Source organism: Suillus subaureus, assembly GCF_016647635.1.
Source record: "Suillus subaureus strain MN1 chromosome Unknown BJ212scaffold_12, whole genome shotgun sequence".
In the NCBI taxonomy this organism is placed as follows: domain Eukaryota; kingdom Fungi; phylum Basidiomycota; class Agaricomycetes; order Boletales; family Suillaceae; genus Suillus; species Suillus subaureus.
Genome location: NW_024538568.1, coordinates 675,505 through 700,089, shown reverse-complemented (window position 1 = coordinate 700,089; position 24,585 = coordinate 675,505). Strand labels below are relative to the sequence as shown.

Here is a 24,585-nt window from a genome sequence, read left to right as displayed (position 1 = left end):
GTAGCTTTATATGAGACAGCTCGCTCCTTCCTCACCAAGTTACATCCCGATCTTCCCGAAATCAAGGCCATGGCCAATGCGAGAGCAAATCCTAACTACAGCTTCAGAAAGACCTTCCACATTCACTCGCTGTTGCAATGGCTTATGCAATCCTACCTCCCGGATAGATAGTTCTAGAGGAACGTATAGTTGATGATGCTGTTCTCGTGTTGGACATCTTCGATGACTGGCAGACAGTATCTCGGCGCCCTACTCAGACACAGGTTGATGAACTGACTAAGTTCATGAGCAGAGAGCCACAGTGGTAAGTAGATGCTGTGCCAGCAAGGTTCTACAGATGAATTAGGTCGATGTACTGGTTCCGTCGTAGTCGTTCCCACTGTCAGTCACGAGGGCGCAGCAGTTAAGCGCCTAGTGTTGCGCAGCCATCTGCGTAGCCCGCAGCCTCTAGATCTATATAATTTTGATTCTCCTCAACGCGTCGAGTCACAGCGCCAAGATGGTCTTGCTCGACAAATACCTCGATGAAGCCGACGACGAAGTTGACTTGCCTCCCTCTTACGACACCATCGCTTCTGTTTCAACCGTTGTATTAGATGAGAAACCTCGTCTCTCACCGGAACCACCTACCCGTCCCACAGCATCTTCATCGTCCTCAACGTGGTTCTCCCTACTTCCAAATGCTCGCACCAAACAAGCACGCCAAACTGTCATCTCCCTCATTCGCGATCTCGTTGCCACATCCACCACTGATAACTCTGCTGCTACCCCAATCCTAGCCTCATGCGCATCTGCCCTATCTCCCTCATCCTTCTCCGCCATCCTCCAACAACCCACCTTCGAAGGACACACTCCCATCTACTGGGCCATTCTCAACCGCCACGCTCATATCCTCCCTGATATGCTCCAATACGCAGGTCCGCTCAACAATGCCTGCGTTACAGACATCCGTCTTGCCTGTCTTGCGAGTGGCGATCAGCTATTGTTTGGGAAGCTTCGCAGGGGAGAGTTGCCGTTTATACCTGTACTCAGAGCGGGTGAGCACGCTCTTTTGCCTTCTGTGTTGTTGGCTTGACGCACAAGATCTAGACGCCCTCGTTCTAGGCTCCACATCCGCAGATGACATCGACGTCCGCGAGGTCGATGGTGAAGCTGCCTTTAGCGCATCTATCAAAATCCGTCTCTGGCAAAAACGAATGCGCGTCGCTGGTGTGGTAGGTGTAGAGTTTATTGCACGAGGTGAGTGTCCTCTCATTTCCTTCCTCATCGCACTCATATTTTTTGTAGGACGTATATGGTCGCTCACTTTCTTCTCCTCTCCCTCCCCCTCTCCCTCCTCCAGCTCTCTTTCTACTCGTAGTGCGGGGAGTGGACCCTGGCAAGTCGCACTCGGTCTCATGGAGCACAGCCCGCCTACATTCATAGATGGAAGACTTGTCATCGACGTCTTTCGTCCTCTTCCATCCTCGATACCAGACTTACCCTCCGAATCATCTTCACCTGCCCACTCAAGATACCCATCCCTTCCCTCAACACCAGTGCCTACCTCACCTACGCAAGCAAAACCGCCCGTGATGATACGACTTCAATCTAAAAATCGACTTGCCCGTCGTACGTCGGATGGGTCTGTGTTTAGTATGTTGGAGCTTGGGCGGGATGGTCCTAGGTGGGTCTCATTCTTGTGAGATGTGTTGTATTGCCTGATGTGTTTTTGTCTCTTCCGTGCATTCTCTCATTTTCACCGTTCATCTCTCCCCTGCACCATTAATTTACTCTACGACATCTACGCCCAGCTCACAAAAACCCTGCAGACCTCCACAACCAGCTGCGTGGTCCGAGGAAGGCACGCAGTATACGAATGCGTTGATTGGTGTGTTGAGCGATGATCTTGGATGGGAGTGAGTGTTTTTTTTTGGTTTGGTTGGCTTTTCTGTATCGCCCTTTTCTGCTGCCTTGCCGTTTCGTTTATTCCTCGCCCGTCATCTATTTCGTCACTCCTCATGCCCTTATCTACACCGTTTTCCATATACGCTACCGCTCCGTCATCTGTCGTCTGCCCGTCCCCACCAACAAACGCTAACAACCCCCTCCCTACAGCAACACACCCTACCTCGCACCCGACGGTACCCTCCACGCACGATTAGATGCAAGACTTGAGAAAGCGGAGGGTGGGAGCTGTATTATTTGTTAGCGGTTGTATACGAGGTGTGTTGGTGCTGGTTTATGAAGATCACGTCGGGTTTTCTAGGATCGTTTGTGAGGGAAGTTCCTCCTCTAATATGCAATGCGCATCCCATCCAAATTATCTACGATGCGTAGAGTCCTGATTGATACCACTGTGGAGCTGGCTGGCACTAGTTGGCTGTGTGTTCCGCATATACCTGCGTCCCGAGTGCGTTTGATGTAGTTGAGTAGATCTATCTATCTCTGTTATTTCAAACGCGTGAGGGATGCGATAGTTGAACAGGGAGCGCATTTCATCGTTTTCTCTGTCACAACGTAGAGTCGGTATCTGCGATGGGATGCATCGAGTCTTTTTAAGCTATTATTTAGGCCGTCGTTAATGTGTATAAAATATCCTTCTCGTATCTCCGAGTTTGAGATTTCAAAGTTGAGCATATGCTGGGGAAAGATGTTGTTTTGATTCGAGTCAATACATAATACACAGTGCGGTGTAGGGAGTGGTGGACATATGTATCGTACAGGACTGTACGAAACCTATGACACCATTTCCTACATCGATATCGAGCAAGTGGGATGTACATCGAACGTGAACGCGAGTACTCAAAGCTTCAATATCTGATCAATCTGTCAGCGTGAAATTCCTCAACTTGCTCTGCCCTTCTCACCTCTTCGTCACATATGCTCCAGTATTACCTCCCTCGTGCGTTTGAGAAATCGGTGCAGCTCCACTCAAGGGAACAACTCAGACTGATCAAACGGACGAGGGAGTGCGAGGGTGTTGGTTCGCTCGAAGCTGGGTTTGTTGATTCTATTCTGTGAGTGAAGAGTATTGGAGGAGTTATCTAGGACGTACTTGACTTGAGTCAGTTTTCTCTGATATACCGTAGATAGCGTCCTTTCAATAACACCGTGTCTGTCGTTCGTAGCCCGACTCGGACTCTGAGGGCGCCTTCGACTGAAGTATCCGAAGACGCACCCGGAGTTTTTGGGTGGATAGTTGAGGTGATGCCACTAGGGAGTAGTGCTCTGTGTGCGGTGTGGTTGAAAAGTGGGCTATCATAATTAGGACAAGGTAGGGGATGATGACGACATGCATCACGTCTTGGGCAAATCCTCATTAACCGTTCTCGATGCCTTGAACGATGTCGAAAAAGTACGAATGCGTGTGTTAAGGAGTGAGTGAGAAAAATTCGCATGGCAGCGCGTAGTTTTATAGTATTAGTATGGGGGATGTGACTCACTTGCGACTCACCATGGGGTGTTGCTGACCAGGACTTCGTTGCTTACACGTGGTTGGTGAGGATCCCTGATTCTATGGTAGTTGGCTTCTTGGTTTGTTCCTCCACGGCATCTCCTTTCCTACTTCTTACTGTTTCTCCGTTTAGTTTTACGCGCCTTTTTATCACAATCCAAGAACAACTGTCAGTAAAGTTATTACACGGTAACGCCTACCTTGCAGCCGATAACACCCTCCAAGTGTACGAATGTCTGGATGCAAGGTTGGAGGGAGGAAACAGTGAGATTACATAAGTGTTAGTGAGGTTCAAGTTCACATCATGATGAGTACGTCCGACTCGGAGCGTATGTTTGTTAACTTGGTTGGTTGGTTGCTGACATGAATCTTAATGTTGGCGAGGAGGGTACCAGGTCTAGGTTGCTGCTTCGCTTCTTCCGTTACATAATACTTCTTGCAAACTTCTTGGGTTCGTTTCGCCCGTTTCCTTGCAGGTGATCACTTCGAACTGTCAGTGCCACCTGGCCGCCATGATGGACATGTTGTGGCACGTTATCACACGAGCTTACCTCGGCTTACCATATCTACTTTTTGGACTTCTGGTGATATGGGTACCGCTCATCTTTGCCTGCAAACCCCGTCGTCGCATCACCACCGCAGACCATCTAGCGCTTGCCGTCAGAAACAACCTGTTCCCACAAGATCCACAGACTTGCAAGGATTATGGGTTTGAACGTGCATTCACAGTGGAGAACAGGTCCAAACTTCTTGGCTTGTATATCGGTATGTACATGTAGAGTCGACTGAGTCGATTGAGTCCCCGAAACTATCATCACACTGCCCCTAATGCGTTTATCATTTTCAGGGTTGATGAACCCAGGACGCATAGGAATTCCCCCAAAGACCATCAATGACTGGCGGGTCAGGGGCGTGCTTGTAGAAGAGATAAAAGCAGCATACTACAAGATTCCCGCCGAACTCAGAGGCGGTTACTTCCCTTGGTTCTTGCAGAATCAGCACATTCTTAATCCATCTGCTGCTGAGACGCAGTCAAATGTCGAAGGGGATGCCATGGTTCTGCGCGCATGGCGCTTTACCGGAGGCGCAGAAACAGACTCGCCTGCAGACATACGAGCCCGCATAACTAGCATGCCTCAGGACAGGCAATCATGTTATTTGTTCTACGTGATGCTGTTGAGTAAAGTGCATCCTGCACCGTTCGATGGCCTCTGGATTCCCTTCGGTTTCTGCTCATGCGCTTGCAAAGAGGAGGAAATGTATCTGGGCGGACGTTATCAGGTCCTCATTACCAAATGCACATTCGACGAATTCTGTGATGCCTTCCGCTCTGCACGTATTCTTGATCTCTTCCGCAAGAATGGAATCAACGTGGATCTTCGCTACCTTGCGGACGTCTTGCAACACCACCGTATACGCAAGTCTGTCTGGGTCCTCAAGCAGTTTGTCATCCAGACTAATAAACAAAATCCGGAGAGTAGAATGGAGAATTTTATTGCGTTCGACTATGGATTCATGAATTGTAGAAAAGATGCTGAGATCCAGGCGCTGAAGAAAGTTTATAGGTCGTTTTTTGAGCGCCACGATGCGAATCCTCTAGCGCTGCACGATGCTGCGATACGCGGAAACATATTTGGGTATCTGGGGAGTTTGATGAAGCTGAACAGGAAGCACAAGGGTCTTATGAAGAATCCGTATCCGCTCCCTGGCCTGTACTTAAGTGAGATCACAGGCAAATGACTTGGTTTCATGTTATTGTCGTCATCTTCGAACTCCCACGCAGTGTTCCTCTTGACCCCTTAGGCTCTCAGACTCCGTTGCTAGTACTGTCCCATTTCCTCCATGACAGATGTACCTCATAGGCTCGTATTCACCTCGCTTTTCACGCTCATAGGTGAAATGGTTGTCTCGATAAAATGTACAATATTGCCGCACCGCTAGATGTGGAATCTATACTGCCACTATCTAGCACCTCCTCCGATTCGATGGTCGGTTAAGTTGCACAAAGTCACTTTGGCCACTTCGTTTTGTCCAGCGTTGTCTGGTCTGTGAGTCAGACTGATTATGGTTCAGAGACGATTTCGCACCTGAGTAACACCCGAATTGTCACTCATCGAACGTCTACTTGTCGTATCAAAGGCAGCCCAGAACGACCAAAATGAGCTACCAAAGGATCTCGACACCATTATGCATAAAAGTACCTGTCATACATAAATACAGCAGTGGTCGAGGGTAAGCATGAGCCATACATAACCATGGCATCTCTCACCAGCCATGATTATGTATAAATATGACACCAGCCTGTATATTGTACTTGTATCTGAAACCAAACCGGTTTCCATCCGTCACTCCGGCTCCGCTACAGTTCCTGCGTGCATGCAGTATTCTACTGCAATCTTATATCCACTACCCGTGGATATTGGACGACCCCCATTCGAAATGATCGAGGGACACGGGCAGCAACTTGTATGGAGAAGGCTCAATGATAATTCGTTGTATACAATGTTGACTGAGTGATGTGAACATCTGAGGTCTCTATTCGACAGCTGGGAAGAGCAGTCTATTGGAGGTAGTTGCATATGCTGGCGCCGGAACTACTGGTAGTAGATGTGGTGTTCCACTGACTTGCATTGCATGCAATGAATACATAAAGATGACACATATTCTAAGTGTTGAGCTATTACATTCACAAGGACACAAAGATCTAGAACTCGACGCACGCAGGGTAGCCACTTTATCTCGAAATGTGCCCTGAAATCGTTGGAAGTTCGATTTCCATCGTTGGAAGCCTATCGGGTTGCTTCCTGGCGTTGAGTCTAGTAGTCGTACCATGAGTTAATGTGGATGATCAGCTCGTAGTTTCACCTACGTGGACAGTAACGAATTTGCATATGCTATTTGATCCATGCCATCTCAGACTCTGGAACGACAATAACTCAGGAGAAGGCATCACTCACAGCTTCTGAGAACCGTGGCTACCCCTGCGATGGCAACAGACGAGTTTGCCCAGAACTGGACATTGTCATTTAGTTAAGAAGTTTTGCATAGATCATGCTGCATACCAAGATGCATATGCTGATAGCCAACAAACTGTCACGAAATAAGGTGCTTAGTAGTCATCGCATCAAAGCGGTACAAGACTTGCCTCACAAGAAAGCCCATGCTGGTGAAATTCTTAGTTATGCTCTGGATACGAGTATCCGTGCTACACCACATGGGTGAATACTTTAACTAGGTTGCAGCACATCGACATACCGGTGGACACCAGATCTTCCAGAGCGTAGGTAAAAGTAGACGGAAAGACTGATCATGGAGTCACACAAAACGGTCTGAACTGCTCTTGCAACAGAGATTTTGAGTATCTACCAAAAAGATGTCAGGAAAGGATTCAGGGAGATAATCCGACGCACTGCGTGGTTCGAGAAAGCCCCGTCCTCCCTAGATATGTTGCTGAACTAGGTTCTTCAAGCGTTATCGAGAAAAAAACTCACTGCGGTGGAATAAGTACTGAATGCAAAAGAGAACTGTCAGTCACATGCACAAAGTGAACACTGTCCAGCCGACTAACTCAAACCGAACACTATCATAAACAGGTCTGAGACCACAACCGAGATTTAGTGCACAACGAAACTCACCATAAGACGAAGCTGTAAACAAAATCTGTTGCTCACCGACGTAAGGTCATTGATCTCGTTAATGCGAAGGAACACCTACTATCGGTATAGTGACGTAGAAGTTTTTGCCGCTGACTGTGTACACAGTTGAATTACAGATGCACATAGTACAATTAAAGTATGATGACGTACTTATCCATACACGATGACAATAAAAACTGCGGCGCCAAAAGGTAAGCATAACTCGTATTAGCAATTAGCGCGGTACCTTTGCACGATGAATGGTAAGGTATACTGGAAATAATATCAGATAACTGATCCTGAGGACGTATTTGGAACTCACATTCACAAAGAGAAGGATCATCGCCTGCCGTAGGTCGAGTTCAAGTTGGGTATGCTCGATCTGAAAGTAAAGGCATCTTGCTCACCGCCATGTCCCTGCAACTACGTTAAAACCGGAAGACACCATGATTATGCACGTGAGGCAGCTCACCATGCCTGACACCTCGGGGATGTACTTCGAAAACAATTGTAAAAGAACGACCAGTACATGAAACTGGTCAATATCGCCCCGATGGTATTCAGAATCCTGGATCATAGTTAAACAATGCATACGATAAGTATGAAAACAAACAAGACAGTGACAACCTAAAAGTCCTCAGTTGGAGGATATAAGTGATATTGTCATGTACTCACGAGATACTTGAGAAGCAGTTTGTCACAAGGGAAGGCTCGATAATAACAGAAGCCCTGGGCAGCAGCAACACCTAGTTGCCTATCAGAACTATTTAAGCGGGTATCAAATGCGTTCGGCAACCGAGACAGACTGACACGAAAGAGATGGTCAACCCTAAAAGTTTGAACGATAATATATACTCAGTATACAGAGAATCAAAGCACAAATGTTAATGCTCTGCTCCTACCTATGAACTGAATTGTAAATGAAGACATGGCGCTCATTGCTGAAAGCTGGGAGGAAGGTAGCTTAGTGACGCTGCACCGGAGGGAGGTTACACAAGACAAGTTAAGGTAGACTGCATCTACTTACTTATAATCCAGGTACTACAGGGTACTACTGGTATTGGCGAAAACGTGGCGCGGCTCAGTTTGCCAACCCAATTGAAACTCAAAGTCCTGAAATGAAACGTTAAACATTTCAATACAAATTGAGTATAAAAAATCAAATACACATTGCAATGCCGTAAAAGTGAGCGAGCCCCGGATAGCAGTAACCACACTTATATGACTTTGTGCTAGTGGTACCTGGCAGTGTTGTTATACGCTGAACTGACGCTGACAAGCCTGTGTATGGTGCGCAAGGCTTGATCTGGGATGACAGTTGCTACTCGGTAGGTTGCTCTTCCAATGGTTTATGATGTCTGAGCTTTTATTACTCATAAATCAGCCGCCACTGATTACACTGTTCCCTTTTCATCAATCAAACCCAAGTCAGTGTTCAGGAAAGTTTCAGGGTTTGACGTACAAGCGAACCTGAGTAGTCCTAGCCCAATTTTCCTTTCAGGCCCATCATATGCTATGTGGTCCCATCTACAGTGGCGCAATCTCCAATCCTCCCTGTGAAAGTGACCCTTCCCTGATCCTCTAAAAAGACCGGCTTGTTCTAATGCTATGTAGACAGGATAGAGGTCGGGGAACTTTAAGGCTTGACCATTCATCATGCCATGCGCAATTGTAGATCATGGCTCTGTTTCCCTTGATGGTGGCTGCACGTCAGACGCGGAGCATCGTACGAATAGGAAGGGGTGGCCTTCGTATGTAGAAGCAGTTGTGCCTTCAAATCCCTGAAGGCTATGTTTGACATAGGTCCTTGACCCTATGAACAATAAATTTGATTTAAAAAAGAAAGAAAACCAAGTCTCTGCGCATCCTACATCGTTCGTTCTACCATCAATAAAAAAAAACAACGGGCGCTACATTCGTCCCAAAAGTGAAGACCGGACATAATGACCACCACGAGAAGCAGCAGCAATATTCGACGATTCGTCGAGCCGTTCCCTCGTCACTGGTGGGATATGTTATGTAATAGGCCAGGGTTTTCTGATCTGGCAAATTTGGGGAACTTACAGACGTACGGACTCGAAAAAGTTCAGCGTGCATTTGATTTTCCTGCACATCTGCGACATCTCCATCCACGCTCATGATTGTTGACATGCCTTCTTGTCTGTTTCAATGGGGTGACGAAGTACTTACTATACGTAGTGCCTGTGTTCGGCCTATCAGTAGTCGGCCTGTGAAAATCGTTTATCATTTATCTAGCGAATGACACATAATCCCACCTGATGTTATCAAACCATACAATGGTTGGTTATGTAAACAAGTTCTGAGGCAGATATATTATGAAGATAAGTCGCCGCAGGAGGGAATGACGATAAGACATTGCTTAGTAAACTAGTCAGGCAGTGGGCTGGGCAGGGGAGACAACCAATTTGGGATGTGGGATGCGTTCAGTTATGAGCGATCTCCAACAACTCACCTTGTAGTTGTAAGGCAAAGACCATGATAAGCTGTGGTGCTGTGCGACGTGCGAAGAAACTGCGCTTGAGTCTTGAGCAGTTGCTGCAGCGGAACCGACTCATTTGTTGGTAGGTGGCGTTGAAAGTTTCTGGGGAAAGGGCACCATTGAATCATTGTACCCCATGATCCCTGATCATGCAAGAGCGCCCTGACACCGACCTGTGACAATCCTATAGAAATGACAAGGCACGAGTACGGTTGCGTTATTCGTAGGAACTCCCACAAGTCGACCACACTCGGAAGAAAGCTAGCAGGAGTTTCTGATTGGAGTTGGTAAAAATTAGTACGGCGTAGTCCCTGGGGAGTGGCGATCTCCACACAATGTACGAGTAGGAAGTCATGTCACTGGGTGCATGAATCTGTGTCAGGAACTGGAATTCCCTTACGACGACACCTCACTTGGTTGCGACAGAGATGCGAGTTACACATTGCAAAGATCTGAAGCGGAGAAGTCAAACCGGCAACGCCCGATTTCCACGAGAGATGCGACTCGCCGAAGTAACCGGAACTTTGTTGCTAACATGGTTGGGGAGAAAGTTGGCGCTACTAGTAGCGCTGCCCTTGGTTCGTCTATCAGTTTGTCCCTCTCTAACGAACAACCTATTACAGGTTGATTTTGGTTGAACACTGGAGCCAAATGTCGCAGCTCCCGGCGCCCGAGAGGCGCGTCCTCTCATTACATACAACTCTAGGCTCAGACCCGGTCGAACTCAAGTGTTCTACGCTGTACTACCCCGTCTCCTGCACCAAGGACGGTCTCACACTCGTGTTCACGCACGGACTTGCCGGTCGTGAGTTCTTCCATCCATGAGCGGCCATATCTCGCACCCTGACCCAAAATATGCTTCAGATAAGGAACAGTACGACCCTGCTATCGCGCGCCTGCTTATCGCACGCTCAAACTCGCGCTACGATCCGAGATGTATGGGTGCTTGACTTCCCCAACCATGGTCAAACGGCACTTCTCAATCGTCCCGTACTTGATGCGCGCAAGACAGCTGGGAAGGCGATGTGCAGTACGTTTTTCCTCCTTATGTATAACTACTAATACTAACATTACCTCCAGCAACGAAAGATATTGCGCTTTACCTACAAGCATTCCTCTCTACTCCCTCGCTCAAGTCCAGCACAGTAGTAGGAATAGCTCATTCAGGAAGTTGTACTCTCTGGATATTTGCACTCACATCCATGCCTCCTTCTCTTACGCCCTTTGCTCTCGTAATGATCGAACCCACATTGATGTTCCTTCTCTTACTCCTACTGACCCTCGCTCCATCCACGGAGCCGCAAACGTCCGAGGGTCACTGGCTAAACGCGATCGCTGGACGGATAGGGAAGCATTGACGAAGTGGTTGGTTGGTGGGAAAGGCGTTTGGAGGAAGTGGGATAAGAGGGTTTTAAGCAGTTATGTGAGGTATGGATTTGAAGAGGTCAACGAGTCCGAACTTGGTGCGGGGAAGAGGAAGAGTTATGTGACGCCTACGTTGAGGAAGGACGAAGAGAGCCCATTGTATGCGTGTTTATCGCATACGGTGGAGCCCGAGTCTCTCGGGCGTGCGTGTAGGGCGGTGGAGGAGGCTGGGAGGGGGGTTCATGTTGTTTGGGCTGATTTTGAGGAATTTATGTGCGTTGTTTTCATTTCATTTCGCTCGTGGTCGACAGTAGTGTGACGGGATTTATATAGATCTAAAATGGCGAAGAAGGAGATTTTAGACGCTGCGGAGCATAGGGTAGTGTCTCAGCGGACTATCAAGGGGGCAGGACATCTGGTACGTGGCTCCGTCTTATTTTTCTGACGACGTGGGTTGTAAGATATTGTGTTCCTAAAACCTATTAGGTTCCGCAAGAGAAACCAGACGAACTTGGTGAGGCACTTGTCGAGATCCTGAATGAGATTGTGAATGGTTCGGGGAACACGAAGGCGAAGATGTAGGATGTTAGGTGAGTCTTTGCAGCTGTTCCTTGGTGGTCGAGGACGTTCGGCTGATGATACGCCTATAGATATGATCCCACCAATATCGCTTGCATGTAAAATTTATAAATTTATCAAAACGAAATGTGTACGCGTTGAGATCAATATTGTTAGAGCGCTTCATCGCTATGCATGCGATTTCAAACTTGAGGCTCTTGGTATAGCAGTTTATTGTGCAGGTGTTGCCTACACAATCAATTATTGCACGAAAAATCTTCAAGGCGACTTCTTCGAAGACGGGTTCGGGAGATCAAGCTTAGTGTTCCAGCAAGCAGCTTTTTCTAGCACCCCTGAACGCCTCGCGAGTGGATGTCAAAATGTCCTGGAAGCGCATCCGCCCGCGAAGACTAAGCTGGGGACCATTTCCCTACTCGACGTGTATCCTATCACCTTTTGACTTGGCAAGGAACTCTTTGGACACCGGACTCTGTTGGTTTCATATCTCATCATAGCCTGCTTTTTTGTTTAAGGTTAACGTTGATTCAAGACCTGGAACCAAGACACATTCAATGGTGCACAGTAACGAAGGCTTAATCATGTCCATTGGGTATCGCGACCATGTACATACATATAACCCCAGTCATATCATAATATCCCTTATCAGCTTCATAACACCCTTCGTCAGGCGCATAACCCGCAATCATCATCATCATACCGAAATTGTATGGGAGAATGGGGCACTTTCAAACGAACTCTATCCGATCGAATATACTCCTTGCCAGGACCAGTATCAGCAAACGCATTTATCCTCCAATCACAGCTATCATCGCAACGGCGAGTCAGCAAGCCTGCAGACAACGTCAGCAGCTCTACGTGAAAGCTTCTTCCCTTTCTCTTTTTGAGCTCTATGAAATCATATATATCGAATGGGGGTTTGATATGCGGGTAGGCCATTGAGAAAGTTTGAAGGTTCTTGAGATAAAGCCATGGAATGCTCTTCATCCACGGAGGTAGGTGGTAGCTTCGAGATAAGCCATTAGACATGGCTATAAAAAGAAATTCGTCGAATGTGGTTGTGTGGGACCGTAGGTGAGGCGAGAGATTGACGCAAGGAAATGGATCCTTAGGGAGTGTTTTTGAGGAGCTCCCATTGGCCGCCGGCGACCTGTCTCACCCGACAGTGTCAGGGTTTGGGTATTCCATGAATGCGGGGAATGTTCGTCGTTGGCATTCGTATCTGCACAGGACTTCCATGCATGTTCTAGGCATTCTGAAAAAGCTCCAGACTTGTCCAAGCAAGGGCAAGGGACGGCGTAGCGAGTAGCGCCGGTATCAGGACGCTGATGGTAAGCTTACGTGCCGGTGCATAAGTGCGGGTGGAGCAAGTGATCTGGTACGATATTCGCATCAGAGCACCCAATCCATATCTTGTGTACGTGGGGTGCGTACTACAAAATAAAGATCGTTTTGTGTTTGTTCCTCCTCGCACTTCAAACGGAATGTGTTTTATTTTTGGATCTCCGCATCCTCTTGTTGCATACGTAGAGCATCGACGAACATTGTCAAGTTTTCAGATTTCGACAGCAATACGGTGTGCAGGAGTTCGGGAAGCGCAACGCGTCTGACGGCTTTGGAGACGAGATAGAGTGCAAGTGTGGAGGAGTATGGACATTTGAGCCTCATATTTGTCGGTCTGGTCAAATATGGGTTGCGCGGAATATTTGAGGATGAGGAAGACAAGTTCAGTTGGAAGGTCGCTTAATGGAAATTAGGCCATAGGGTCCATGACGGGCGAGTAAGACGAGAAGCTGGTTTGAAGGAGCCCTGCCTTGAATACTCGCTTCATAAAATGTAGCTTCATCCACAGCAGTGTAAACTCATTGTGAGTGAGACCACACGTTGTGGCCCGGTGGTCTATAGCAGCGTTCCTTCTAGGTCGCACAACGTGCTTGGCCCTGTTGCATTCTGGCCCCGTTGTGCTCAGGCCCTGTGAAACTTCATTTTAATCACCTAGAGATTTTCGTTAAATAAAGAAAAAGGTAGCACGAACCATAGAATCTACCTGTATTCATACTTCCGACCAGACTCGATGCACGTACGCTGAACTCATCCATGATTCCGTCGTGGCAGAACTCTTATCGTATATGGTCGTTCGCTGAGTTGAGTTACTCCTGGGCAAATTTCACTGTGTTTGAGCAATGAGGATCCTCCAACTGAACATAGTACCAAGCGTGCTGAGCATATCAAACACCTGGTGCTATGTTCACTTAGAAGCACGAGATGTGGACGACAGACTAGTATTGCAGCCCTAGTGATCATTAGCTTGAATATCAACAATCTCACATCATACGTTTTTCGCTGGGCCTATCCACGCAAAATCGCAAACCAACCACTCCTCCACTAAAAATCTTCTTGTAGTACCACATGAGGTCCCTCACCCGTCCCTCGAACTACGCTTCAAATGGGTCAGACATGTCAGACAGCTAACTCACAGGACAACAAGTTGTTCAGCAAACCCTGGTGTTGAATATTGGTCTCCAGCATCGATGCGCTGGATTGAGAGCATAGTGAAGCTGGGTATTATCTTCGTTCGTACTTTGAAACTAATTGTGCGGAGTTTACAGTTACAGTAGATCATTAAAACCCCGTTGAGTCTCAGCGGTGGCTGATATTTAGGCTTGATCGATTCACGGGTTTGAGCTACAGTAACACGATGCACATCCCTACTATGTCGAGGGATTCTCCTGTCAAGGTGACCTCTGGAAAATCATTGTACGGTCCAAATGACTTCCAGATAAATGAGGATGAGCCGCTCATTTCCTTCTTCAACCATTGCCTACCCCGCGAGCCCCTCAGCGCCAAACTTCCACGCCATGGCAATGAATGTAGTACTGATCGCCTCTCCGTTGATTCCGATTCCCTTCAAATCTCTTTCCGGCGCACAGTCCGTGTACCCGAAACCGGGGAGCCAAACAATCTTCCACCTGGACTTGGGGCCTTCCCACTCTATAATGTTTCCGAATTTTCTCATGTCTTGCCACAAGATATGGTAGAGAAGGGCGGCTTGTTCTTTGCAATGTACCGTAAGTTTGGTCAGTCTTGGTTGAGACTTTATCACACATACATCGCTGCGAGCCGTAGAACGGGAAGCAATGTGGTTGCAGTTCAACAGCAACAAAAAATTCGCTATTCGGATATATGTTGGTGGCGTCAATGGCATCACTGGCGAGCCTATGATTCCGAACATGGCTACTCTGCTCAAACGGCAAAATGGCGTTGAAAAAAAGCAGGACTACATTATCGTACCCGAACAGCCATGGGTAGATGGCATCGCAACTGGTCCAGGTATAGTTAAGCAGTTTGTTGCTGTTCCTTATGGATCGGGTTATTCGATTGAGTATCAGGTACATTTTTGAGTCCACGGAATTAGTGATGTCTAAGAAAGATTCAGATCACCGGGTCAGAGACAACGAGCGGGATCCAATTCGAGGTCATACCGGCGTATGAAACTTCTGTGCGTTTCAAGGGAGTAGATATCTATCGCACACCTCACGAACTTGGACTCTCCCTCGGCTCCGAAATGACAATGACCAACCTGAAAATACTACCCTCACCAACAACCACTTACAGCGGCATGAGTCTTTTTGTGAAGACCCTCACGGGGAAGACAATAACTCTCTGGGCAGAAAGCTGCGATACTATACACGCTCTCAAATCAAAGATTCAAGACAAGGAAGGAGTTCCGCCGGACCAGCAACGGCTCATCTTGACGGGAAATGAACTCCAAGATGGCCTCACGCTATCGGACTGCAATATTCAAAAAAATTCGACGATCCTTTTAGTATTGAGACTGAGGGGGGGCGGGGAATTGTTGCCAACGATGAGTTTCGGCGCTGGCGGGATGATCAAGCAGGCCATCAATGAAGACTGCAATAATCCACGTATCTGGGACGCTGAGAGGGCAAAGGTCTTCAACGTACAAGTCCTGAATGCGGCCCACTTCGAACATATTACCAAGATGATGGCGCCCCCAACCCCAGTTGACGTCAAAGTGTACACAGCAGCAGGCCTTCCCTTCTTTGACATCTTCAATGAAGTGCCAACTGACATCCACGGATATGACGCATTTAAGACGATCAAGTCTGTTTCTATGTTGGATCGGGTGATGGGTGAGGGGACAGGCGTCACATACGAGCCCGGCGTGGGTGTCCCTTTGCAGAAATGCAAATGCCAAAACAATATGTTAGGCTGTGTGTACGTACTAGATATCAAACCTTATTTTCCTCGCATTGAAGCTTACCAGTTTGTTTGTAGCATTCGTCCTTGCAACCATGCCGTTTGCTCGGAGTGCGCATCGTACGGTTCCTGCACTTGGTGCCCGGTTTGTAAGAAATCGGTGACAAAGGTCGTGGGCATTGCTGGCCCAATGGGCGCCCCCGGCATGGAGTCAGTTCCAAAACTTCCAGTAGTATTATTGGAGATGACCCAAGTGGATGATGGGCGGGAGAAATTCGTCAGCATTGTCCGTGGCGGAACGAAATGACGAAACTAAATTTATCATGGTTGAGTCGGGGAGTGGAATATGCTCGGCGGACTTGGGTGCCTTTCAGTGTCCATTGGCTAAGGGGAAGATAGAGGGTTAAAATGACGAAACGAATATAAAGGTGATGCAGGGTGCCTTACCTTCAAGCCTGATATATTGGCCATCCAGGCTACTGAGTGTGATGGAACGATGAAGTAGATAACGAGCGGTGCGTTGGAGCATCGAAGATTAAGTAGTGAGCGAAATGAAGAGTGGGACAAGAAGGGGGTATGGATGCAGACCGGGAATCAAGCTAGTGGGGTTGAGGAGAATGGGTGAGGGGTGGGTGCAGGACATATTCCACGTGCATGTCCATACTGTCGATGGTCAGTTGGCATGAGAGACGCCGATCCTGACTACACTGAGCGCGAAGATCAAAAGATCAGGGAGAGAGAAGCAGGCAACGGCATGGTCACTAGATTCGCGAAGATGACACACCGAGTTGCTGTTACAATGAGACTGCGCGTCAAGATCACATGATTCATCTGAAACAACACCATGTGCATATAGGTGCCTGGACGTTAAAACTGTTCATGAAACTAGTGGTATGCCGAGCACAGATGCTGAAAACTACATCAAGGACACATAGACTGAGTGGTGCTTCAATTCCATGCAAGTAAGTAAGTAATAATGTGGTTTACAAATACGTGGAGTGCATGATGGTGAGGGGGGCGTAATGGCGTGCAACAACAGAGCAAAAGTATAATAAATCAGCATAAATGAGGTAACGACTGACGGCGGATGAAAATTGATATGCCCCGCGCGTCACAAGGTTCAACGTCGAGCACTTACTTAGAACCCGCCCATGCCGCCCATACCTCCCATGCCACCAGGCATACCACCAGCAGGTTTCTCCTCCTCACCATCTACAACGCAGCATTCACTCGTGGTCAGCAAGCTTGCGACACCTGCAGCGTCTACGAGTGCTGTCCGTACGACCTTGAGCGGGTCGACGATACCACGCGCGATCATGTCAGTATACTCGCCCTTTGCCGCGTCGTAACCGTATGCGAAGGAGGTGTTGGACGAGTTTGTAAGCGTGCCGACGATGACGCTTGCTTCCTCGCCCGCGTTGGTGAGAATCGTGCGTGCGGGCTGTGCCAATGCGCGGCGGATGATGCTAACGCCAAGGCCTTGGTCGAAGTTGGCAGTTGGGATGATATCAGGGTCAGATGAGGCAGGTTCGCCAGCTGCGGCTGTCTTGAGCGCAAGACTGGCCTTGAGAAGTGCGACACCACCACCCGGGAGGATACCCTCCTCGACAGCTGCACGCGTTGCATTAAGTGCGTCGTCATACCGGTCTTTCTTCTCTCCGACCTCAACTTCAGACGAGCCGCCAACTTTGATGACGGCGACACCTCCTGAGAGCTTCGCAAGACGTTCTTGGAGTTTGGTCTTGTCGAACTCGGAGGTGGTGGGGTCGTTCAGGAGTGCGCGGATCTGCTCGCACCGTGCTGAGATGGCATCCTTGGAGCCGGCACCGTTGAGGACGATGGTGTCCTCCTTAGTAATGGTGATACTGCCAGTGCTGCCCAAGAGGTCAGCTGTTGCGTGCTCAAGCTTGACGTCCAGTTCATCAGTGAAGACTGAGCCACCGGTGAGGATGGCGAGATCGCCAAGAATGCTCTTGCGGTTGTCACCGAAACCGGGTGCCTTGACGGCCACGACCTGGAGCTGGCCGCGGAGCTTGTTAAGGATACAAGCTGCGAGGGCTTCGCCATCAACATCCTCTGCGATGATGACCAGCGGCCTGCGAGCGGAGGCGGCAGTCTCGAGGGATGGGAGAATGTCTTGTAGCAAGGAAATTTTCTTCTCGGACAGGAGAATGAAGGGCTTTTCGAACTCGACTTTTTGAGTCTTGACGTCGGTAATGAAGTATGGGGAGATATAACCGCGGTCAAAGCGCATGCCCTCTGTCACCTCAATCTCATCCTCAATCGTCCGGCCCTCTTTTACGGTGATGACGCCCTCCTTCCCAACTTTCTCCATTGCTTGCGCAATCAACCCACCAATATGCTCGTCGCCGTTAGCAGAGATGGTGGCGACTTGTGCAATCTCAGCCGTAGTGGTAATCGTTTTAGTGTTGGCTTCCAAGAACTGGACAACCTTTTGCACGGCGGATTGAGCACCGCGACGAAGGTCCATGGGATTGCACCCTGCCGCAACGTTCTTCACACCCTCGGCATAAATAGCACGAGCGAGAACAGTTGCGGTAGTAGTGCCATCACCAGCAATTTCGTTTGTTTTTTGCGCGACATCCTGCACAAGTCTGATTCGAGAACGCGTAAGAAGTGGTATGTTAACAGTGGGACAAAAGGAACTTACCGGGCGCCGAGATTTTCAAACTTGTCCTTGAGAGTAATGCTTTTAGCCACGGTTACTCCATCTGATGGTGATTCAGGTAAGAGTAGACCTAGAGAGAGAAAAAGGGCTTACCCTTCGTAATTTTTGGGCCACCAAAGCTCTGCTCGATAATGACGTTGCGGCCTGTGAAATCGCGATTTTTTTTAGTTCAGGTTCGGTTCACAAGAGTGAAAGAGGTAATACTGACCTTTTGGACCGAGGGTGACACTGACTGCATTAGCAAGGACGTCGACACCCTTGAGGATGCTAGCACGACCGTCGTTACTGAACTTGATCTCCTTGTGTGCACCGCGGGTCAGAGTAGGCTTGACCTTTGCGGCAGCGCGACGAAGGGCACGGGAAGACGTGTGCATAGCTACTTCAACGACGGATGAGAACTTCAGGGAGAAGAAAAGAGAGAGAGGGAAGAAAAGAGTTGGTAAAAACTCGCAATAAAAATGTTCGGGGAAAAATCTAGAATTTCGCTGATTATGTCATCAAATACACAGTCATGAAAAAGGAAATCAGTACTATATTTGGCACAGAGTGTCACGACACACGTGACGGCTCCTTGTTAATAACCACTACTACCTCGCAGCGCTGATGGTCCTACGGACTATTGCGCTAACCCGTAGCTCACAAACTGGCAGTCATCATTAATAGCCTCAACGGCTACCACGAGCCCTCTATGGAGGAGCTAGAGAATGAGCTCCCTGTAGTCCTTGATGGCCAGGTTCCTCTAGGCGACCTTCTTTCTAGAGTGGCCCAGGCCATCTATGCTGAGCTGTCTGAACTTGCTGAGACGTGAGTGTACCCCATGTTCACTCCATATATGTCCTTTGAACTACCTCCATTAAGTCTTCCAAATATGTCCGATGGTGCTCGAAAACGCACGCTCGCTGATTGGGTCGTGAAGATTAAGAAACAAGTTGTAAAGCTGTATGCCATCACTAAGTGGGCGCGGGATGCAGAGACCGTACAGAAATGCATGGCGAGTGTCGCGTTTGTTTTAAGGCTTTATACTTCATGATCATTTTCCAGAACATCACTGCTTTTCTCATGAATCAGAACGAACAATTCGAAAATGTCATGAAAGGTCTGACATACGCAAAAGAAAGCTTGGATCCTGCCAGGTATAGAAACATTGCACGCCCTCACGCTTGTCCTCACGCGCTCTATACTGTAGGCTACGAAACCATGACTTACTCACCTCGCTGGATGTCCTTACTACGGGCGCATATCAGCGGCTACCGTCTGGCATCAAGGTTTTCCCTATCCTGCCGTATGCTAGGATTGTGCTCATATCTTCCCATAGAAATCTATCATTCCAATTACTCCTTTAACAGATGCTGAAATTATAAGTACGCTCAGTGACATGGAAGACGCCATCCGCTACCGTCTCCGTATGTCGGAGATAATCCCGGTGGAAATGTTTCAGCATCATATTGGTATCTTTCTGAGCTTAGAATCCCAAAGTCCCTTACTCAATTCATCTCAGCTAATGGACGTGTGCACTTCTCGGTCCCTAAGTTGTTCGAAACTGCTATCTGCCTAAGAGGTGCAGAGAAGAATGACGGCTGGTTCTTTGTTAGCGTCAAATTCTTGATCACAGTTGGCGGTGACCTTACGGGCATGCAAGGTATCGATGTCGTTGATCTACTACATACCGTCGTTTATGACGCGTACACCTAGAGTTCCCTTCAGAGCCCACTGGCCTCCTCAGACGACACATTGCAGATGAGGCTGATCTACGGATGTCATGTTACCTTCCGCTCCCAGATAAATCAGAATTTGCTCCGAATCTAGAAGATCCACCGCGACCGCAGCTTCCAGAGGGAACAGTAGATGCACCTCTTGTGAGGCTCTTTAATTTCCTTCGTAAGTGAAAGAGTTTCTTGTTGTTGAATGGTAATTCACGGAGACGCACAGAGATGATGTCCATGTCCTATCAGCTTGAAATATTGTGCTACCAAGTAAGTACATCTTCATGAGCGCAATACTGTTGACTGATGGCTTTCCCACAGGCTCAGAGGATGCGCTCCCTTGGTTGGGCTGACTTCCTCAAAGTCGAGATGCGTGATGGGCGTAAAACACTTGCTGTGTCGTATTGGATGTAAGGCCCTCAGTTCCATAGATCATTGTCTTGTTGCTCATGTACACTCAGGCGACCCCCACAACCTGGAGCTCCCGCGGCAGCCCCCAATCGTCTCAAATTACCACCGCATGGTGGTACCTTGACTATTTCTATTGTTGAAAAGGTTGACAAAAAAGCTGCGCGATCACCTATAGCGCGGATGCTTGCCGAGCTTCAGCGAAAGTCAAAATTAGGTGACATGCGCCCTTCTGATGATGTTGAAAGCCTGCGGTTTGACGCAAAATGGGAACCGATGAAGGGCGTGTTGGCTGCCAATATCGATGCTGAGGAAGCGATAGTTGCGGTTAAAGAGCTTGCGGTTGTATGTTGATGTTTTCCTACGTGACGAGGCTGCTCACAATATATGTTTCGATAGGAGTCCGATAATATTGACTTTGAGTCGATGTTGAGAAAGGTGATCGAGGTGCACACCCAAGCAATCCTGAGATTCTATCAGGTCCAACTTCAACGGGGTCCTGTTCGGGTATTCTCCCCTGCAGGCAAAGTGGTTCTGGTTTCTGAGAGTGGGTACCAAACTATCACAATCCTGATTTAGTGCTAAATGTCACACAAGGGGGTTATCATTCTCTGCGCGTGCATCTCTGTGCCAACGAAGTCGCGATCGTGTCCATCGACACTAGGACAGGCCGGCTGAGTATTCGGGATACTGGTGACCTCGCGGCAGCTGGCCGAGGACCACGGTTTTCTGCCATCTCTGACAAACTCAACGAAGCACCCAATATGCTTTTCGATGTGCTCATCAGACTACGATTTAACGTGCGCAACCTTACTTTTGCACTGATCATGACTCTCACGGTAGTATATTGGCAGACGATTACAGATATCGTGGAACAGAAAGCTAACTACCTTGGCTTCCAAGTGTTCCGACACCGAAACTTCTCAAAAGAAGGTTTGGTGCTGTTAATTCATTTTCATGCTCCGTCTCAAGTCCATCTCAGAAATTCAAAAGCTTGGACCCGCAGCGCGCGGCATGATGTATATCCAACTTGCCAACTTCCCCACGCACTACCTCGTGCTTGTCCTCACGGATGAAGAGTTCAGGTACGCGCTTATATCGACAAAAATGCTCTCAGACACGATGTTTGGCAACATGATCATGGAGGATATCGGCTGGCTTGATGTGAGACGAATACGAGGTGATAGGAATGCTGGTGCTGGCATGGATGAGATTGTGATCTCATCTATGTCGCACGAACCACTGGTGTTGCAAAAGAGAAAACGAGATGATATCCCTCCAGAATTATCAAGAAGCGAAGATAGGTAAGATATTTTTCAGCTCTCCGGTTTGTATTGCTAACATGTAAGCGCAGTTTCAACTTGGAGACGCAAGTACTCCGGGAGTTATATGCATATTGTTGGTATGAAAGCTTATTCTGTCGTCTTCTAACAATTCTCAATTGTCCTTCCAGCGCACGCGTTGCATACACCCGAGTCGAGCGTCAGTTTAAGCTCCGTGGCATCCCCTACACCCATGTCAACCCCACGGTCACTCTCCCACAGATATCCGAGCTTGGACACATTCAATCGTCCCTTGCCCGTTCTGTACCGGCACTTTGTGTTCAGTCCTCAGACATTCTATCAGGCGCACCAGCAGCCGAAGCGGCCATGCCCAACATCCGCGTCATACCATTGAACTGGTGGTCAGATAAGAAGGCGCAGGTAGTAACATGCGTGAAATTGAAGTACGTACAACAGCCAGTTGGGAAGCGTGCCGCAGCAGGGTCTAGCAGCAAAAATATCATTCGTCCATCGAAAAGAATCATCTACGATGCAGCCGAGGCTGTGGTCTCATTTTTATCTGAAGAGGTCGATACCTGTGTGGACGAGTTTCTAGAGGAGTGGGCCCGCGTTTCTAAAATGGTCGTCATTGCCCGTGAAGGTATGCTGTGCTTGAAGTTGTTGATGTATTATCGATACTTACACAATGCAGTGGCACGAATGGGGAAAGGCAAGAGATGGCCGGACGTGAGACTATTATCATTTGACCTGCAAACTGTAGAGTTTGCGTACGCCTCAGTGAGCTTCACCGTCCATTTGTCGAGTGATGTCTCACTCCACTTCTGCAGGATTATACGGTCTTAATTACTTGTACGGACCAGCTATCGCCTACAGGTGGATCTTTCGAGTTACGCTTTTCACGTTGTGCGCCTTCGCCGACCCTCCTACAACCTTCTTCTCTCGCTCCGCCTCAAGTTCGTTTTTCAAATCACCAGCTACGAACCAATCCCCATGAAGAAGCTGAGCCATATCTCCGCCATGTTCTCCGCCACGGCCCATTGGCGTCATCACTTGACCGCCTTGTCGAACTCCTTCGAAACACCCTTCCTATAGCAGTGGAACTTGAACACATGAGAGCGAGCTCCCGTGACGCCAAGCAGTCGCCAGGACGCGGTAGAGGTCGGCCACGTATATCCGACCCGTGGGTAGACACATACGTCAAAGGCTTGGGCTGGTGGAGGGTGCTATATGGCGACCTCAGGTGCGGTTCTTCGCTATCATAATGGTCATGAACGCAGCTTAACATAACGTGGTAGACATGCTCTTGACTTCCGGTTAATGATAGGACAACGGATTGCTATTCTAGATGCGTCATACTCTCTTTTCGGCTCAAGCTCCTCTTCAACATCATCACCATCTTCCGAGCTTCTCAGCCTGCTACCAATTCCAGACTTCAAGACCCTTATTGTTGATGCCATAAAGTCTGTACGTATAAAAGACGAACATGCAAGGGTGGCCTACATCGACGCCGGGGTAGTCTGTGATAGCTCCTTTGTGAGCGGTGTGGCAAGGGCATTGCATGAACGGGTGTTGAAGAAGTTACGGGATAGATAACCCCAAAGATTTCTTTACTCGATTGGTATTCTTTATATACTTCGTGAATGCGTCTTTTGCGAAAACACCGCTACGTTATATCGTGCATGCTGTGGTTACCTCATACTACGAGGTCGATATCAACCCATAATTAAGTGGCTGTACAATCGACCCGGTGAGAATTAATTGCCATTAGCAATCACGACGCTGGCATCCCGACTCTGGCATGTTTTGTGTACATGATTCTACTGTCAGTGCATGATCATTCTCGACTTGTACTACAGAGGTCCATCTTATGTAGCCAAGTGATAAGCGTGACAGAACAGAAATCTCTTGCAGGTTCGAAACAATCTTTTTCCTTTTATCACGTTTTGAACATTGACTTATAGATGGATCCTTCAAAGTCTATCTTTAGTCATAGCCAACTGGCAGTCTGGCACCAGAACAGATCAGAAATATTTGGCGGTGCAGATTCAAAACCTGCCGACAAATGTCTTATTACACCTTGACCTTCACTCGTAGATAATTTCGTTGGGGGTTCGCCTAACTGGCCTTAGTCAAGTGGCTACCACAACAGAATCGAAATCTGTTTCTCTTGGACTGTGCAGGTTCGAAACTTGCCGATTGACAGATTTTTTCTATCGGAACACGCCCTGAAGATCCTCATGGGTGGATTTCCTCAGATGTTCATCTCAACTTCGTCCTAGCCAAAGTGGTTACCACGACAGAATCTAAATCTGTCACTTGGTTTGTGTTCGAAACCTGCCGATGACAAGGTGTTGTTTTTCTATCGGAACGTCCCTTGAAGAGTCACTAGTCACTTATGGATGGTTTCCTTGAAGGTCCATCTTAGAGCCAGATGAACGGTTTCCACAATAGAGTCAACATTTGTCAAACCTGCCGAAGACAAGGTTTTTTCCCCTATTGGAACACACTTCGACATTCACTCTGGTCTCCTCTTAATTGGTCTTAGCCAAGTGGTTACCACAACAGAATCAAAATCTCTCTCTCTCTTCATTTGTGCAGGTTCTTGAACCCTACCGAATGGCAGGTCTTCCTCTATAATCAGAACACATCTTGACATTGACTCATGGGTGATTTCCTCAGAGGTCCATCTGACTGGTCTTAGCCGAATGGTTACTACAGCAGAGTCAAAATCTGTATCTCTTAGAGTTGGTTCGAAACCGACTGACAAGA

General features: G+C 48.1%; 8 protein-coding genes and 1 non-coding gene across 9 annotated transcripts; 6 read left to right on the top strand and 3 right to left on the bottom strand.

Moving 5' to 3' along the window:
- The first annotated feature begins 860 nt into the window (after positions 1–860).
- BJ212DRAFT_1348894 (uncharacterized protein) lies at positions 861–2,615 on the top strand. The gene is made up of 4 exons (XM_041335438.1): positions 861–1,239; positions 1,288–1,666; positions 1,794–1,898; positions 2,098–2,615. The coding sequence occupies exons 1-4, from the start codon at positions 930–932 to the stop codon at positions 2,189–2,191; spliced, it is 888 nt and encodes a 295-aa protein (XP_041194186.1). The 5' UTR covers positions 861–929; the 3' UTR covers positions 2,192–2,615.
- Positions 2,616–4,076: 1,461 nt separating this feature from the next.
- BJ212DRAFT_1429494 (uncharacterized protein) lies at positions 4,077–5,392 on the top strand. Its single transcript, XM_041337674.1, has 2 exons — positions 4,077–4,201; positions 4,284–5,392. Exon 2 carries the CDS (start codon positions 4,289–4,291, stop codon positions 5,174–5,176), a length of 888 nt encoding a protein of 295 aa, XP_041194185.1. The 5' UTR covers positions 4,077–4,201; positions 4,284–4,288; the 3' UTR covers positions 5,177–5,392.
- Positions 5,393–5,702: 310 nt separating this feature from the next.
- BJ212DRAFT_1348877 (uncharacterized protein) lies at positions 5,703–8,044 on the bottom strand. Its single transcript, XM_041335437.1, has 21 exons — positions 7,974–8,044; positions 7,882–7,900; positions 7,747–7,825; positions 7,685–7,698; positions 7,544–7,639; positions 7,479–7,488; positions 7,394–7,417; positions 7,319–7,344; positions 7,243–7,268; positions 7,151–7,185; positions 7,072–7,096; positions 7,005–7,016; positions 6,928–6,943; positions 6,847–6,874; positions 6,692–6,798; positions 6,582–6,641; positions 6,499–6,526; positions 6,394–6,448; positions 6,306–6,330; positions 6,157–6,252; positions 5,703–6,101 (listed from the first exon to the last, which is right to left on the bottom strand). The coding sequence occupies exons 1-20, from the start codon at positions 8,008–8,010 to the stop codon at positions 6,171–6,173; spliced, it is 804 nt and encodes a 267-aa protein (XP_041194184.1). The 5' UTR covers positions 8,011–8,044; the 3' UTR covers positions 5,703–6,101; positions 6,157–6,170.
- A 2,178-nt stretch (positions 8,045–10,222) lies between these two features.
- On the top strand, positions 10,223–11,518 carry BJ212DRAFT_1479953 (uncharacterized protein; the record flags this gene model as incomplete). Its single annotated transcript, XM_041339979.1, has 6 exons — positions 10,223–10,376; positions 10,436–10,507; positions 10,580–10,601; positions 10,652–11,209; positions 11,270–11,354; positions 11,423–11,518. The coding sequence occupies 6 exons, from the start codon at positions 10,223–10,225 to the stop codon at positions 11,516–11,518; spliced, it is 987 nt and encodes a 328-aa protein (XP_041194183.1).
- Positions 11,519–13,003: 1,485 nt separating this feature from the next.
- Positions 13,004–13,550, bottom strand: BJ212DRAFT_1348838 (uncharacterized protein; the record flags this gene model as incomplete). Its single annotated transcript, XM_041335436.1, has 4 exons — positions 13,004–13,118; positions 13,168–13,254; positions 13,300–13,484; positions 13,548–13,550. The coding sequence occupies 4 exons, from the start codon at positions 13,548–13,550 to the stop codon at positions 13,004–13,006; spliced, it is 390 nt and encodes a 129-aa protein (XP_041194182.1).
- Positions 13,551–14,139: 589 nt separating this feature from the next.
- BJ212DRAFT_1348834 (uncharacterized protein) lies at positions 14,140–16,109 on the top strand. Its single transcript, XM_041335435.1, has 4 exons — positions 14,140–14,580; positions 14,639–14,901; positions 14,949–15,751; positions 15,812–16,109. Exons 1-4 carry the CDS (start codon positions 14,211–14,213, stop codon positions 16,038–16,040), a joined length of 1,665 nt encoding a protein of 554 aa, XP_041194181.1. The 5' UTR covers positions 14,140–14,210; the 3' UTR covers positions 16,041–16,109.
- Positions 16,110–16,604: 495 nt separating this feature from the next.
- On the bottom strand, positions 16,605–18,952 carry BJ212DRAFT_1348823 (chaperonin GroL). Its single transcript, XM_041335434.1, has 4 exons — positions 18,631–18,952; positions 18,516–18,566; positions 18,405–18,465; positions 16,605–18,348 (listed from the first exon to the last, which is right to left on the bottom strand). The coding sequence occupies exons 1-4, from the start codon at positions 18,794–18,796 to the stop codon at positions 16,872–16,874; spliced, it is 1,755 nt and encodes a 584-aa protein (XP_041194180.1). The 5' UTR covers positions 18,797–18,952; the 3' UTR covers positions 16,605–16,871.
- Positions 18,953–18,988: 36 nt separating this feature from the next.
- Positions 18,989–23,568, top strand: BJ212DRAFT_1460488 (MED14-domain-containing protein). The gene is made up of 19 exons (XM_041338908.1): positions 18,989–19,226; positions 19,281–19,419; positions 19,464–19,555; positions 19,609–19,687; positions 19,738–19,870; positions 19,921–20,061; positions 20,115–20,300; positions 20,352–20,393; positions 20,445–20,535; positions 20,587–20,878; positions 20,933–21,080; positions 21,131–21,333; positions 21,388–21,466; positions 21,516–21,837; positions 21,888–21,935; positions 21,987–22,456; positions 22,508–22,593; positions 22,644–23,056; positions 23,112–23,568. Exons 1-19 carry the CDS (start codon positions 19,111–19,113, stop codon positions 23,407–23,409), a joined length of 3,378 nt encoding a protein of 1,125 aa, XP_041194179.1. The 5' UTR covers positions 18,989–19,110; the 3' UTR covers positions 23,410–23,568.
- Positions 23,569–24,507: 939 nt separating this feature from the next.
- BJ212DRAFT_t53 lies at positions 24,508–24,585 on the top strand. The gene has a single exon. It is a non-coding gene; the product is annotated as a tRNA-Leu (tRNA).

What these genes read in the sequence shown, in the direction of transcription:
- BJ212DRAFT_1348894 (XM_041335438.1), top strand. Translation starts at nt 930, where the DNA reads ATGCCTGCGTTACAGACATCCGTCTTGCCTGTCTTGCGAGTGGCGATC. An exon ending in TGTAGAGTTTATTGCACGAG is followed by an intron (nt 1,240 to 1,287) that starts GTGAGTGTCCTC and finishes TATTTTTTGTAG; the next exon opens with GACGTATATGGTCGCTCACT. An exon ending in CTTGGGCGGGATGGTCCTAG is followed by an intron (nt 1,667 to 1,793) that starts GTGGGTCTCATT and finishes ATCTACGCCCAG; the next exon opens with CTCACAAAAACCCTGCAGAC.
- BJ212DRAFT_1348823 (XM_041335434.1), bottom strand. Translation starts at nt 18,796, where the DNA reads ATGCACACGTCTTCCCGTGCCCTTCGTCGCGCTGCCGCAAAGGTCAAG. An exon ending in TGTCACCCTCGGTCCAAAAG is followed by an intron (nt 18,567 to 18,630) that starts GTCAGTATTACC and finishes GCGATTTCACAG; the next exon opens with GCCGCAACGTCATTATCGAG. An exon ending in TGGCCCAAAAATTACGAAGG is followed by an intron (nt 18,466 to 18,515) that starts GTAAGCCCTTTT and finishes AATCACCATCAG; the next exon opens with ATGGAGTAACCGTGGCTAAA.
- BJ212DRAFT_1460488 (XM_041338908.1), top strand. Translation starts at nt 19,111, where the DNA reads ATGGAGGAGCTAGAGAATGAGCTCCCTGTAGTCCTTGATGGCCAGGTT. An exon ending in TGACCTTACGGGCATGCAAG is followed by an intron (nt 20,062 to 20,114) that starts GTATCGATGTCG and finishes GCGTACACCTAG; the next exon opens with AGTTCCCTTCAGAGCCCACT. An exon ending in GAGGCTCTTTAATTTCCTTC is followed by an intron (nt 20,301 to 20,351) that starts GTAAGTGAAAGA and finishes GGAGACGCACAG; the next exon opens with AGATGATGTCCATGTCCTAT.
- BJ212DRAFT_1429494 (XM_041337674.1), top strand. Translation starts at nt 4,289, where the DNA reads ATGAACCCAGGACGCATAGGAATTCCCCCAAAGACCATCAATGACTGG.
- BJ212DRAFT_1348877 (XM_041335437.1), bottom strand. Translation starts at nt 8,010, where the DNA reads ATGAGCGCCATGTCTTCATTTACAATTCAGTTCATAG. An exon ending in TTGTCATCGTGTATGGATAA is followed by an intron (nt 7,186 to 7,242) that starts GTACGTCATCAT and finishes CTGTGTACACAG; the next exon opens with TCAGCGGCAAAAACTTCTAC. An exon ending in AGCATGGGCTTTCTTGTGAG is followed by an intron (nt 6,527 to 6,581) that starts GCAAGTCTTGTA and finishes ATTTCGTGACAG; the next exon opens with TTTGTTGGCTATCAGCATAT.
- BJ212DRAFT_1348834 (XM_041335435.1), top strand. Translation starts at nt 14,211, where the DNA reads ATGCACATCCCTACTATGTCGAGGGATTCTCCTGTCAAGGTGACCTCT. An exon ending in CTTGTTCTTTGCAATGTACC is followed by an intron (nt 14,581 to 14,638) that starts GTAAGTTTGGTC and finishes TGCGAGCCGTAG; the next exon opens with AACGGGAAGCAATGTGGTTG. An exon ending in AACAATATGTTAGGCTGTGT is followed by an intron (nt 15,752 to 15,811) that starts GTACGTACTAGA and finishes GTTTGTTTGTAG; the next exon opens with CATTCGTCCTTGCAACCATG.